The sequence below is a fragment of the Anomaloglossus baeobatrachus genome, chromosome 12, assembly GCF_048569485.1.
Source record: "Anomaloglossus baeobatrachus isolate aAnoBae1 chromosome 12, aAnoBae1.hap1, whole genome shotgun sequence".
Taxonomy (NCBI): Eukaryota; Metazoa; Chordata; class Amphibia; order Anura; family Aromobatidae; genus Anomaloglossus; species Anomaloglossus baeobatrachus.
In genome coordinates this window covers 54225722-54239427 of record NC_134364.1, presented here as the reverse complement: position 1 = coordinate 54239427, position 13706 = coordinate 54225722, and the positions used below count along the sequence as shown (strand labels likewise).

Below are 13706 nucleotides of genomic sequence, written 5' to 3'. Positions count from 1 at the left end.
TATTTTTTATTCACCTGTGTTTGCATATCGTTTTATGACAATCTGATCATCTTACTCACTTTTGACCCCGTTAATAGACCTTGATGGATGACAAAGTAACCTGGATACATAAGTACCAAAAGGGAGAGCATACCTGACATAGGCAGAGTTCTTCCGGGGTGAGAGATGAGAGTACCTGGGATTTTCTTCTATTAGCATGTCCCTATACCTTTTCTATGACCACCTAATAATCAGGTACTCCTCTAATCCTGTTAATCCCAGATTAAAATAATTTATTGTCTTGTAAAATGGAGGTCAATAGTCTAAATTTGCTTTAGGCCTCTTTCACACGTCCGTGCCTCCGGTACGTGTCTGGTGCGTTTCCTCACGTACCGGAGACACGTACACACGTAGACCTATGTTTTCAAATGGAGTTGGACACATGTATGTATTTACGCACGGAACGTGTGTCCGTTCCGTACATACATGTGTCCGTGTGTTTCTCACGGCAACATGTTCATTTTTCTCAGGCATCAAGGGTGTCACACGGAACACAAACGGACCACACGAAGGTGTTCCGTATGACACGCGCCGGAGAAAACACACGTGTTTGAGAAAAAAAAAAACATTACTCACCTTCTCCAGCCCTCCTGTCTCTGCCGCTGCTGTCACTTGCTTCCGACCGCCGCTCATTGAATATTCACTTCACTGAGGCCGGAAGCTGCAGCAGCGGGGAGTCGGCAGGACCGGAGACCGAAGATCAGCACCACGGACAGCGAAGCCAGGGACAAGTGAGTAGAAAGTTCCCGTTCTCCGTGTGTTATCACGGATAACACACGGAGAACACACGTGTGCCATAAACACGGCTCACGGAGGGCAAAACGCACCTCTGACATGTCCATGAAAAACGTGCGTGGTTTTTCACGAACGTGTGAAAGACGCCTTAAGTGTTATTCTATACAAAAGTGTAAAATACCCCAATGATGGGAAATAACCATCTTCCCCGTAGCCGGCCCCTACTCTCTGAGCTATCATCCCATGTATTCTAGCAGAACTAGTTTCTTCATTGAGGTGTGAGGCACGACACGTCTCCAATTTATAGTTCCTAGCAAAGGCAAAGAATGTTGATCCAGTCAAGAAAAGTCTCAGTTGTGAGAAGTCAAAAAGCTCAAACCAAACCCAACGTGAACGTCTTCCGCAAGAAAATCCATCAGAAATAAGAGAAAAAAAATCAATATTTTAGTCCTTCTCCCCTCGCTGATATTCATTAATAGACTTTAGAGAACATTCAAGCCTCTCATGTCAATAACAGAAAGGTCCGCGAAGCGCCTGAGCCAGAAGTGCCATTTTATGTCCTTGAATAGGAAAAAATGGGGGGCACTTCAGAAAAGCCTGCACCGGATAAAAGGCCGAGATTTACTATATATTATTCTACAATACGGCTGCAAAGAGCTCAAGAAAAACATCCTGATAAAAGCCAACATTGGAAATGTAATGGGTTCAGCTCTTGATTACTGAATATGATGTACTTATTATCCGGTCATCAAATCAGGCTCCCGCTGAGACTGAAGTACCATGACTGATGTGAAGAGGTTATACGGGACGTGTGTGTGCATAGTGGGGCGCTATTAACTGCAGACAAAGCAAAACTCTGCACCGTCCACCGGAAACTGATCTACATTAGAAAGTGAATGTCCTTTCAAAACAATGGACCTCAAGCAAAAATCAACATGAGGCCCCTGTCACAAGTGTGTCACTGCCTTACGTGATCTCGGAGGGATCTGGGATCAGAAGGTCATGGCGCATTGTGGATCGCATATCCTCCTTAGTGCCCAGTCGTCATTTACCGTGAGTTGGAGTGTATTTTTTTCCATCTGGTACTCAAGGGTCAAGGTTCCTTTCTATCCTGAAGTGATCTAACAAGTAGCTGTAACCTCAGCTGCAACCACTCCTTTCTGCTATAAATATCCACTCCTCACTCCTTCCTATGCCGGCTATAGCTCACACTTATGGTGTCCACTTGGAAAGAATGAGTTTCTTGAGGAAGCTGAGGTGTCACTTCAGTTGCAGCAGAGGAGTTTCTGCCAGAGTTTTATTTGTTGTGTCTTTCTCCCCTGTTTGTCTTTCCTACCTCGTGTTGTCTTATGCTGATAAGGGGGGCATAATTTAGGGTGATGCAGTAGCGATACTAGTGTCTTGCTGGCCAGCACTAGTTAGCTTGAAGTTCTGAGTCAGTGAGGGCCTAGGCACGTGATTTGTGTATGGGGGGAAGGACCCATCTAGAGCGTCAGAGAGTGCAGAGATCAGCCTCAGGTGAGAGTTAGGAGGTGACCCTGCTCCCCTATCCCGAGCACCAGGGCCCAGAATTGTATTGTGTTACTGGTGTACCCTGTGTGTTGTGGCACTCACCAGGAGTCACCCGATACCTGGCGGGACCCTGGTAATCACTACATGACAGCCCCTCTCTTCTCCCACTCTTGACACACCGAGAGCAATACCGCAGATCCAAGATCCAGGATGTGAGGCACCTGAAACAATGGATACATGAGGCCTGTTGTAGCATTTCTTTTTGCGGTATGGCTCTCTGTGTGTCAAGAGTGGGAGAAGAGAATCGCATTGATAATTCAACACAATGGGCAGCACTTTGAGCACATCCTAGTGGGTTACTGTCGTTGTTCCATGTCACAAATGTGTCATTAACTCGATAATGAATAAAGCTACATTAATAATGAGCAAACCATTGTTTTTCTTGTGTAATTCTCTATGTGTTTGATTTGTCACATGACCCCCTTCCCATTGAAAAAAGTAAAGTGGAATTCAAAATGGCGGCTTTGCAGATGGCCGCCATGGGCGTCACCCGGCCTCAAATGTTTGGCCTTTCCCATGTACTAATATTCCACAAACGGTAAGGTGATAACAGGAACCACTTCCATTGTATCAGGGTGTATCCATACTTATGGCCCACCCTGTACAATGTATATACTGTATATTAGGGCTGAGCGGACCCGGACTGTAAAAGTGAACAACGTTTGATGCCGCAATGACAAAACTTAAGTTAAAAACAAAACAAGTTAAAAACAAAATAAGCAAATACCTTGTAGTAATTTAATGAATAATTAGTAATGCATGTGAATTACTTAGGATACTTTAGGAAACAGTATTTTGAAAATGCAGTATGAATGCACACCAACGCATTGCACTAATACCAAAATATCATTTCTTTGGTCTTGCTTTAGTTTTGTGTGCGATATAAAATCAGGAGTGTGAATCCCTCTTTTTGGGATGGGTATTTTGAATATATAGCTTTCCACGGGCAGGCGTCTGTCTGAATAGATGGGTGTAGGTTCTGCTCTGCCCTTATTTCCCCTCGCTAGACATTAAAAAAAGAAAAGAGTTAAAGCCGCTTTACATGCAACGACATCGCTAACGAGATGTCGTTGGGGTCACGGAATTCGTGACGCACATCCGGCCTCGTTAGCGACGTCGTTGCGTGTGAAACGCACGAACGACCATTAACGATCAAAATTACTTACCTTATCGTTGATCATTGACGCGTCGTTCTTATCCCGATTATCGTTGCTGTTGCAGGACGCAGGTTGTTCGTTGTTCCTGCGGCAGCACACATCGCTACATGTGACACCGCAGGAACGAGGAACAACCTTGTACCTGCGGCCGCTCGCAATGAGGAAGGAAGGAGGTGGGCGGGATGTTTGTCCGGCTCATCTCCGCCCCTCCGCTTCTATTGGGCGGCCGCTTAGTGACGCGCCTGTGACGCCGAACGAACCACCCCCTTAGAAAGGAAGCAGTTTGCCGGCCACAGCGACTTCGCTAGGCAGGTAAGTACGTGTGACGGGTGTTAGCGATGTTGTGCGCCACGGGCAGCGATTTGCCCGTGATGCACAACCGACGGGGGCAGGTACGCTCGCTAGCGATATCGCAGCGTGTAAAGTGCTCTTTAGGGTCCGTCCTGATTGGGTACACCTTGTCCCGGTAGGGTGGCTTTTATGCCTTTTTTGATTAAAAAAATGTTTACTAAGTACCCTATATTATTTACGTGTACTATTACTATTTATTCATTTACTTACTATAGGGTATATTCTCATTTTGGTGTTATCTTAGGTTCTATCAGACTTCCTAAATTTGTATTGGTTTGCAGTGGTCCTGCCATAATATGAAACCTTTATTCCCCATGCTTCGGTGATAACGTATATTTCGATGGTGAGTTACACGTTGACACTTGTTCTATATTAGTAGATTGTATAAATACAGTCTTGCAATGATGTTGTGTAAGAAGCTGAAAAATTGAGGTTAAGAAAATCTACTCCCACACAAAAGGTACCATATAAGCCGAGAATCAAAAAATGTTAGCAAGACATGGATATCACAATCAGCGGGCCATCAATCATACATATGGGTCACCGAGGTTGTATATCTAAATGCATGAATATTACATAACAGATGTAGCAGAGATGAATTTACTTAAAAATTTAGGAAAAAAACTTAAATACTATTTCTGGGTATGTCATTTTTAATAAGTGTTCCCCTATGCCGGCTATAGCTCTAATTTCTAGTTCTCTCTGAGCTAATGGGTGATGACTAGCTGCTATACACAGCACACACAGCCATTCCTGCTCTATAGTTCCTGCAGAAGACAGAAGCAGAGGCAGTATGGACATTATATAGCAATATTGAGCAGTGTAACCGTGAACCCAGCTTTGGCACAGGCTAGAACAGTTGCTTGAAGCTTAGGTTCTATTTGCCTGAGTGCAATAGAGTGTAATAGAAGTAACCTAATACTTTCTATCAAGTGTATTATTGGAAGGTTAACTAATTTGATAATGATTACACATCCTTGGATAGGTGGGTGACCCACAGTCTATTTACTTCAATAGGAGGTGAGTTGCAGTACCAAGGAATGGCCACTACATAGTGTATAGAGCTGGGCTTGTCCCATGCTCTATGATTCTGGCTACCACTGGAGCTGATTATTGGGGTGCTGGGTGTTGCACCTCCACCAATATTGATCCTAGGTCATCAATGTCTTACACCTAATTATTGGAGAGCCCCTTTTAAAGCACTGATTGGCTTCAGGGATCACGTGACATAACAATATCACAATAAGGATAACGTTTGGAACACCATTCTAAGTCTGAACTGGGTGCAAAAACCTAAAAAAACATCACTATGGGGAGATAAGGTATGCACACCAGTGACTATGGAAGGGGAATACATGGAATAGCAGAAACTGCTGTGTGAATACTGACTTGAAAAATCCAATAGCTACATGTAAAGTGAAAATGTGAAAAATGGAATCTGCATTACTGCCATGAACATATGAATAAAGAGAAATTTAGCTACTGAATTGATCAATGCAGAAGAGCCCCAACACTACGCCAAAGTATTTCTCTACGTTGGGGTCCCTAGCTTGTGTGTGTCCTCTCATGCAGTTAAAAAACTTACCGTGTATGGGAGGCTGAGACCCAGGCTATATATGCGTATGATATGGATTGGCAATAGGTGTGGTTGGGGAGGGTTCCCAAACGAAAAAATACTAACAATAAGGATAACGTTTGGAACACCATTCTAAGTCTGAACTGGGTGCAAAAACCTAAAAAAACATCACTGGTGTGCATACCTTATCTCCCCATAACAATATCACAAGACCCTGAGAGATCCCAGCGCTGACAGTGCCGGCACTGGAGGGTAGTATAGATGTTATTATTTTACTGCGAGCAAACATAGGGATTTAAAGGGTTTTTTCCATGATCAAAGTTGATTTTAATCAATAGATCTTAGGGGCACTTTGCACACTACGACATCGCAGGTGTGATGTCGGTGGGGTCAAATTGAAAGTGACGCACATCCGGCGTCGCAGGCGATATCGTAGTGTGTAAAGCCTTTTTTATACGATTAACGAGCGCAAAATCGTCGTAATCGTATCATCGGTGTAGTGTCAATCATTTCCATAATTTGGAAATTAACGATATTACAATGTTGTTCCTCGTTCCTGCGGCAGCACACATCGCTGTGTGGAAAGCCTCAGGAGCGAGGAACATCTCCTACCTGCGTCCTGCGGCTCACGCCAGCAATGCGGAAGGAAAGAGGTGGGCGGGATGTTTACGTCCCGCTCATCTCCGCCCCTCCGCTTCTATTGGCCGCTTGCCGTATGACGTCGCTGTTACGCCGCACGACCCGCCCCTTTAGGAAGGAGGCGGGTCGCCAGCCAGAGCGACGTCGCAGGGCAGGTAAGTGCATGTGAAGCTGCCGTAGCGATAATGTTCGCTACGGCAGCAATCACAAGATATCGCAGATGCGACGGAGGCGGGGACTATCGCGCTCGGCATCGCAAGCATCGGCTTGCGATGTCGTAGTGTGCAAAATGCCCCTTAGACTAATAATAATGATGTCCACAATTGGATGAGTTTATAAAAAATGTTCCTGTGCTGAGATAATCTTATATATGTGTCCCTGCTGTGTACTGTGTAATGGCCATGTCTGACCGTACAGGGACATGGTCTGATTATACCACAGCTCCTGGGTCAGGAAGGAAGCAAAAGAGAATATAAAGACATTATAGCTCTGCATGGGATCATATCTGATTCTTTTTGTGAGGTAAAACATTCCCCTGCCTGTTTTGTTTTTTTTAAATGTTTTACCTCATAGAAAGAATAATTTGCAATCCTGTGCTGTAATGCCTGTATGTTATTTTGTGTCTTCCCCGGCCCAGGAGATCTGGTATGATCAGACCATGTCCCTGTACGGTCAGACACGGCCATTACACAGTACACAGCAGGGATACATATATAAGATTATCTCAGCACAGGAACATGTTTTATAAACACATCCAATAGTAAATTATTATTATTATTGTAAGATCTATTGATTTAAATTAACTTTACAATGAACGTTGTTCGTGGGAAAACCCCTTTAAATTTCTTCCGTTAATAAACACTATCAATGTATATGAACACGATTGACGTAAGATTATACTAAACCTAAAGTCTATGCTTAATATTTGCAACAGTTTTAGGGCTGCTCCAAAAAAAAAAAGCAACTTTACAAAGAGATTTCATGTCATTTTGTGTATACAGCTCCTATGCAGACCTATATGTCTCCATGGATACAGACTACAAACAAACCCTGTGTAGTCTGATGCCACAGTCCTGCTGATGGTTGGTTGGTTTTCAGAAGTAGGGGACAGGAATATGACTAAGATATCGGACTATACAAGGTTTGTAGTTGCTAATTATTGAAACGCATAGGTCTGCATAGGAGCTGTATACACAAATGGATGATTGAGGTATCCTGTAAATTCCCTAAATTTATTGACTCTGTATTGATAATACAAAGACCTAGATTGGAAAACAAAATCCCCATTGAGAGAGAATATACCCTTCCGAAAAGCCGTCTTTTGAGAGCGCCAGTTGTGCCGTATAATCGGCGCTGACTCGGTGAAGTGTATATATTTTCTCTGTTACGTCGCCATTGACAACCATGTCTGCAATAAGAATCCAGAAGTGTTTCCATGGAAACAAAAAGCATTCGACATAACATTCCATTTGCGGCATCTTATCTCACAGGCGGCCATTGTAAGTAATGGAAAGTGGGTCAGCGAGTGAGAAAGCTCTGTGGACAGAACGGTCTATTAATTCACAGGAAATATGATTATTCTGTAAGACAAAACATCACATGCAATGTCACCTGGAGAATATGCATTTCTCATTAGATAATGGCCAATTATACCACTTCATGTGGCAACAGCAGGGAGATAAAAAGTCAACTATTACCCAATGTAAAAGAAAGGGGGAACTGTAGTAAACACTCCATTGTAATAATTACCGGATTGATATGAGACTGTTGGGGCATCTTAGGAGATGGAGTTTAATCGACTGCTGGATAGTTTAAATCAGATCAGTCACCAGATTTCACAATGCAAACGACAAATATTAATAAATAAATTTATTAGACCTGAGGAGGCTGATGTAATTACTTGGAAAACCTATGTCAGAATGGCTGTATAATTCTTTTTGAAAGTTCAAACTTAATCCTTGTCCACCTTGCCGGATTGACTGTGCCTCAGCGTCCCTCCCGCCTGCATCTGCTCAATCTTCTTCCAGTTAGTCTGATTGACAGCTTTTCTATGTCCTTTGTCCCTATCGCTGCTGAATTTTTGCCCACTTAGCCCAATTTGCAGCTACTCATTGTCCCTCCTGCCTGCTTCTGCTGAATCTCCTCCATCTAGTCTCATTGACAATGCCTCCATATCCCTTCTCCTTGCCGCTGCTTTATCTCTGCCACCTTGCCTAATGGCAGTGCCTTCATGCCCCCCCTCTGCTGCTAGTTCTTAGCCACCTAGCCTGAAGGCTGTGCCCCTTCTCTCCTCTGCTGCTGGTTCTTAGCCACCTAGCCTGAAGGCTGTGCCCCTTCTCTCCTCTGCTGCTGGTTCTTAGCCACCTAGCCTAAAGACTGTGCCCCTTCTCTCCTCTGCTGCTGGTTCTTAGCCACCTAGCCTGAAGGCTGTGCGCCTTCTCTCCTCTGCTGCTGGTTCTTAGCCACCTAGCCTAAAGACTGTGCCCCTTCTCTCCTCTGCTGCTGGTTCTTAGCCACCTAGCCTGAAGGCTGTGCCCCTTCTCTCCTCTGCTGCTGGTTCTTAGCCACCTAGCCTGAAGGCTGTGCCCCTTCTCTCCTCTGCTGCTGGTTCTTAGCCACCTAGCCTGAAGGCTGTGCCCCTTCTCTCCTCTGCTGCTGGTTCTTAGCCACCTAACCTGAAGCCTGTGCCCCCTTCTCTCCTCTGCTGCTGGTTCTTAGCAACCTAGCCTGAAGGCTGTGCCCCTTCTCTCCACTGCTACTGGTTCTTAGCCACCTAGCCTGAAGGCTGTGCCCCTTCTCTCCTCTGCTGCTGGTTCTTAGCCACCTAACCTGAAGGCTGTGCGCCTTCTCTCCTCTGCTGCTGGTTCTTAGCAACCTAGCCTGAAGGCTGTGCCCCTTCTCTCCTCTGCTGCTGGTTCTTAGCCACCTAGCCTGGAGGCTGTGCCCCTTCTCTCCTCTGCTGCTGGTTCTTAGCCACCTAGTCTGGAGGCTGTGCCCCTTCTCTCCTCTGCTGCTGGTTCTTAGCCACCTAGTCTGGAGGCTGTGCCCCTTCTCTCCTCTGCTGCTGGTTCTTTGCCACCTAGCCTGAAGGCAGTGCCACTGTGCCCCTTCTCTCTTCTGCTGCTGGTTCTTTGCCACCTAGCCTGAACGCAGTGCCCCGTGTACCTCCTCTCCTCTGCTGCTATTTCTTTGCCACCTAGCTTGAAGGCAGTGCCTCCGTGCCCCTCCTCTCCTTTGCTGCTGTTTTTTTTTGCCACGTAGCCTGAAGGCAGTGCCTCCGTACCCCTCCTCTCCTCTGCTGCTGGTTCTTTGCCAACTAGCCTGTTTGGCAGCTCTTCAGTGTCCCTCCTCTCTGCAACCTCTGATTCTCCAAGTTCCTAGCCTTATTGACAGCTCTTCATGCTTCTTGGCAGCTCCTCAATGTTCCTCCTCACTGCTGAGATCTCACACTGCTCAGTTCAAGCCGCAGCTGTCACACTGGCTGGATGGGTGGAGACCAAATGCACTTGGACCCATAAGCTAAAAGTCTATAAACCAGTACAACAATCTGTGTCTCAGGCCCCAGACTCCCACCACCCTGCAAGGCATTTCAGCCACTGTCACATATTAGATGAAGACAATTGTAGATGCTCTTCAAGGAATTTTACTATATATTTTGTGATGTATAAAATTCCATTCTTCTTATAAAAAAACAAATTCCCTTTAATACCATTAACTTTAGTTACTTCCAGGGGACTCCTACTCCTTTCTCAAACAGACAGGTGTATGGGGAAAAACAGTCTATAATTCTCTCAGAGAATAGCCTGAATTTTACTGCCGGCTTTACCAATTAGCTTGGAGCTGAATTAAATGAATCTGTCCAATTTATAACAAGTTACCCTAAAAGCTAGGGATCGTTGACTGGAAACACTGGTCAATTCATACATGTTAGGTCTTTAAGATACATGACGCTCTATCAAGTTAGGTACAAAGAGTTAAAGCTATGAATAAAATAGTAGGCCTGTTTTCTGGTAGTTATGGACTATACAACAAAGTATTATTATGTGCTTTGAATCTGCAGCAGATAAACATTTTAGAGAGAATTATTTGTGAAAAATTGTTTTCAGCTTTGTGACTGCATTAACTAGAAAAAGAAATTCCAGGGGAGACTACAAAGGTGTTAAAGAAGAGGTTGGGTAAAAGAAGAATGACGAAGATCTTACCTCAAGAGTTTCTTACCATTAATTGTTCCTACAGAACTAAACGTTGGCGTTTCGAGGTCCCTCAAAAGAGTTTTTATTTCATTATTCACATATTCTTCATCTCCTGGGATTGACGAGAGTGTTTCTAGCAGGAGGCTCTCCTTACGGTTTTTAGGAGATGACTTGAACGTCTCATAATGCGATGTGCCTTCAGAGACTCTCCCTACTTTTGGACTTGGTTGAAGTTCCTGTTCCAGGTTACTTGTGTCCCCTTCTTCAGAAGTCCAGGACTCGGCATCTGAGGTGTGAACTAGTGGAGGGTTCTTACTCAGAAATTCTTCTTCAGGAAAGTCATCAAGGCTGGGATCATATTCACTTAGCTCTAAACTTTCTTCCCTGATGGCTCTGGAGTCCGTTTCGGTTAGATTTTTGGTTGGGTTGATTGGGGCACCTCCGGTCAGGTGAACCGCTTCACACATGCGCGATATCCAAGAAGAAACTGGCTGGAAGAAATTCTGGCCAGCCATGTCTAAAACCATGACCAGAATTTGCTCATTGGATTTTCAAATCTTCTTGATCTCCACAATTTTAAATCCGTGAGCTACAGAATAAGCATTATTGAAATTAAGGTTTTTCCTGTCTTGGGATGAGTAGATATCTATCATCACATCCTGCCATAGTTTACATCTAGTATATATTGTAGAAAGATATTTTTTTTTTTTGTATTTTATTACATAATCTTGCCTTTACATTGTTTTTACCTTGTTTTTGTAGATTAGCATAAATCTACAAAAACGTATAATCTACTGGATTTTCTCCCTTTATTTAAACCATTTTCCACTAGTTATGTCTCATACTTTTTCCAATATATTTCTCAAAACTATTGGTATTTCTGGGAACACTGGGAAACCCATAAATCTCAAGAATTGGGCTCTGGGTCAGTCACATAGACAATGACTAGAGCACATCTAGGACCATCGGAATCTTTCAAAGGGGAGATCTAAAGGAGTTGTCTCATCTTCTTCGGAAGCACAGTGCTCCCCTGCCCCCCCAGCTTTCTGCTTCCATGAGGAGACAGTGCGCTCCTGCTTGATTGACTATATAAGAAAGTTTTGCCTCTTGAACATCCAAGAACCCCAATGGCACTAAGCAGTGTTTACAGCCTCTATTGGAAAAAGAATGTAAGCACTGGGCATGCTTGACCACTGCTGCTAGACTGCATCAATGGTCGGTTTCCTAGGCAACCATTAGTAAACAATACTATTCAAAAATAGATATTTAAGTGTAAGCATGTGCAGCCACTGCTGGTAGACTGCAGTGGTGGTCAGTTCCCTAGGCAACAAGCATTAAACAATAGACTGCAGTGGTGGTCGGTTCCCTAGGCACCAAGCAGTAAACAATAGACTGCAGTGGTGGTCGGTTCCCTAGGTAAAAAGCAGTAAATAATAGACTGCAGTGGTGGTCAGTTCCCTAGGTAAAAGGCAGTAAAAATAAACTGCAGTGGTGGTCGGTTCCCTAGGTAAAAAGCAGTAAACAATAGACTGCAGTGGTTGTCGGTTCCCTAGGCACCAAGCATTAAATAATAGACTGCAGTGGTGGTCAGTGCCCTAGGCAACAACCATTAAACAATAGATTTCAGTGGTGGTCAGTTCCCTAGGTAAAAAGCAGTAAACAATAGACTGCAGTGGTGGTCAGTTCCCTAGGTAAAAAGCAGTGAACAATAGACTGCAGTGGTGGTCGGTTCCCTAGGCAACAAGCAGTAAACAATAAATTAAAAAATGTCTCCGTTCTTAAGAACAGAATACATTTTTAACATGTACTTTATTTTATAAGAACTTTACAATTTTACCAATAAAAGAAAATGAGAAGAACACTTTAAGAGCCTCGTTTTCTAAATCAGTGTTGTCGGCCCATAGTATTTCAGTTATCCTGTGGATAGCTGATAAGTTGTTTGAAGTTGGGCTAACACTTTTAAAGGTGTCTGCCCCCTCCTTATTGACAACACATGCACGCTCAACTGAACAAAGTGTGCATGTGTATAAGAGGATATTAGGAATAGCCATGGGCCGAATGCTCAGTTCACCAAGTGGATCCCTGGAAAACAATATAATTGGTGAAGATGCGACATTCTTCTGTTTGAGGATTATTTGTTTATTGGCGATGGTCCTGTTATTAATTAAGAGGGACAAGGGATTCCTAATGAGCATAATGAGAACCTGAACCTCGCCCAGCACATTATCAAGAAAGCAAAAAAAAAATAAAGTACAAGACTCACTACCTCTTGACGTAAGGACGTTATGATGAAATACTTAAGACGCCATGACAGGAAGACAGCAGAGACATCAAGAGACCCCGAAATTGGAAAGCAACTTACTACAAGTGACACAGATGTTAGTAACATGTATGATTCAAAGACACAAGGCAAATGGACGGCAAAGAAATCCCCTGCTTGTTAAATCTACGAAAACTAAAATCTAGAGACTGACGAAGCAGTTGCGAAACGGTCGTTGGAGTGGTGTGAGGGGTTGATAAGTATTTTTGGGTATGGCCTTTTCTCATATTATGGCATTGTGAACTTTTTTATCTGCATCATATACTATCTTATGGCTTCACTTCATGGACTGAACAGGCAGTATCATTCTCTGTTTTTTCATCCCTCCTGTCTCTCATATAACAACTTTCTACAAATGTTTTTTGTGGTAGTGCCTTAGTACATATCCTTATACATTCTATACGCATTGCGGCTTTTTATATGGGCAAAACTATGGATTGGCACCTGTTTGGGAGGGTTCTTTAATGACCTATATAGAATTGCCTTATTTTTGCTGGTGGTTGTGCTTTGCATCTGCTAAGTTTGGTCAAATCACTTATTGATCCAGCCTATTCTTGACTCTTCATATTTTTACATTAAATAAATTATGTGATGCAGCAAATTATTTCATCTTATACACATTTTTTGTGGCCGCCCTATATATTCTTAATTATTTCTTACAGTCCTCCTCTTTTGTTTTTTTATGTCTTGTCATGTATGTTTTTAAACTTGTGTATGGTTTTTTAACTAATAAAATGTATATGATCTCGATGTCTTTTTGAATATCTTTGTCTGGTTTTCTATCTTTTTGATATTCTGGGTGCGATTTGAGTAATATGATGGTATATCCTTCTGATTATAGGTTATATAAAATGTAGAGAAAACTAGAGGGCAACAGATATCGAAACGAGATTTGACAGGAGCCTTTTTTCATGGGGCAAATTGTAGAATAATATTGGCTTATAAGAAGCCAGATTCAATGGATTATCTTGTATTGCTCCTTTAAGGGGTTGTACAGGATTAAAAATCATGGTGTTCCTTCTACCACGTCTTCCACTATGGGGCTCACAATCTTTGTGAGTTGACACTATAGCTCCGCCCCATTAACGTATATGGGAATGAGTCGCAATACCAAATGCATCCCA

The 13706-nt window shown here is 43.4% G+C and overlaps 1 protein-coding gene across 4 annotated transcripts in view; it reads right to left on the bottom strand.

Annotated features, from left to right (window-relative positions):
- Positions 1 to 13706, bottom strand: part of SYT16 (synaptotagmin 16) — a 128028-nt gene that overhangs the window by 22520 nt on the left and 91802 nt on the right. For 2 of the 4 annotated variants that reach the window (XM_075330497.1, XM_075330499.1), the window contains exon 2: positions 10288 to 10851. The exons of 1 other annotated variant lie outside the window; for it this stretch is intronic. In XM_075330497.1, coding sequence (XP_075186612.1) covers positions 10288 to 10789 — 502 coding nt within the window. In that variant the 5' untranslated portion in view covers positions 10790 to 10851. Of the gene's footprint in view, positions 1 to 10287; positions 10852 to 12528; positions 12601 to 13706 lie in introns of those variants that run through there. One more of the 4 variants, XM_075330498.1, reaches the window with a different exon arrangement.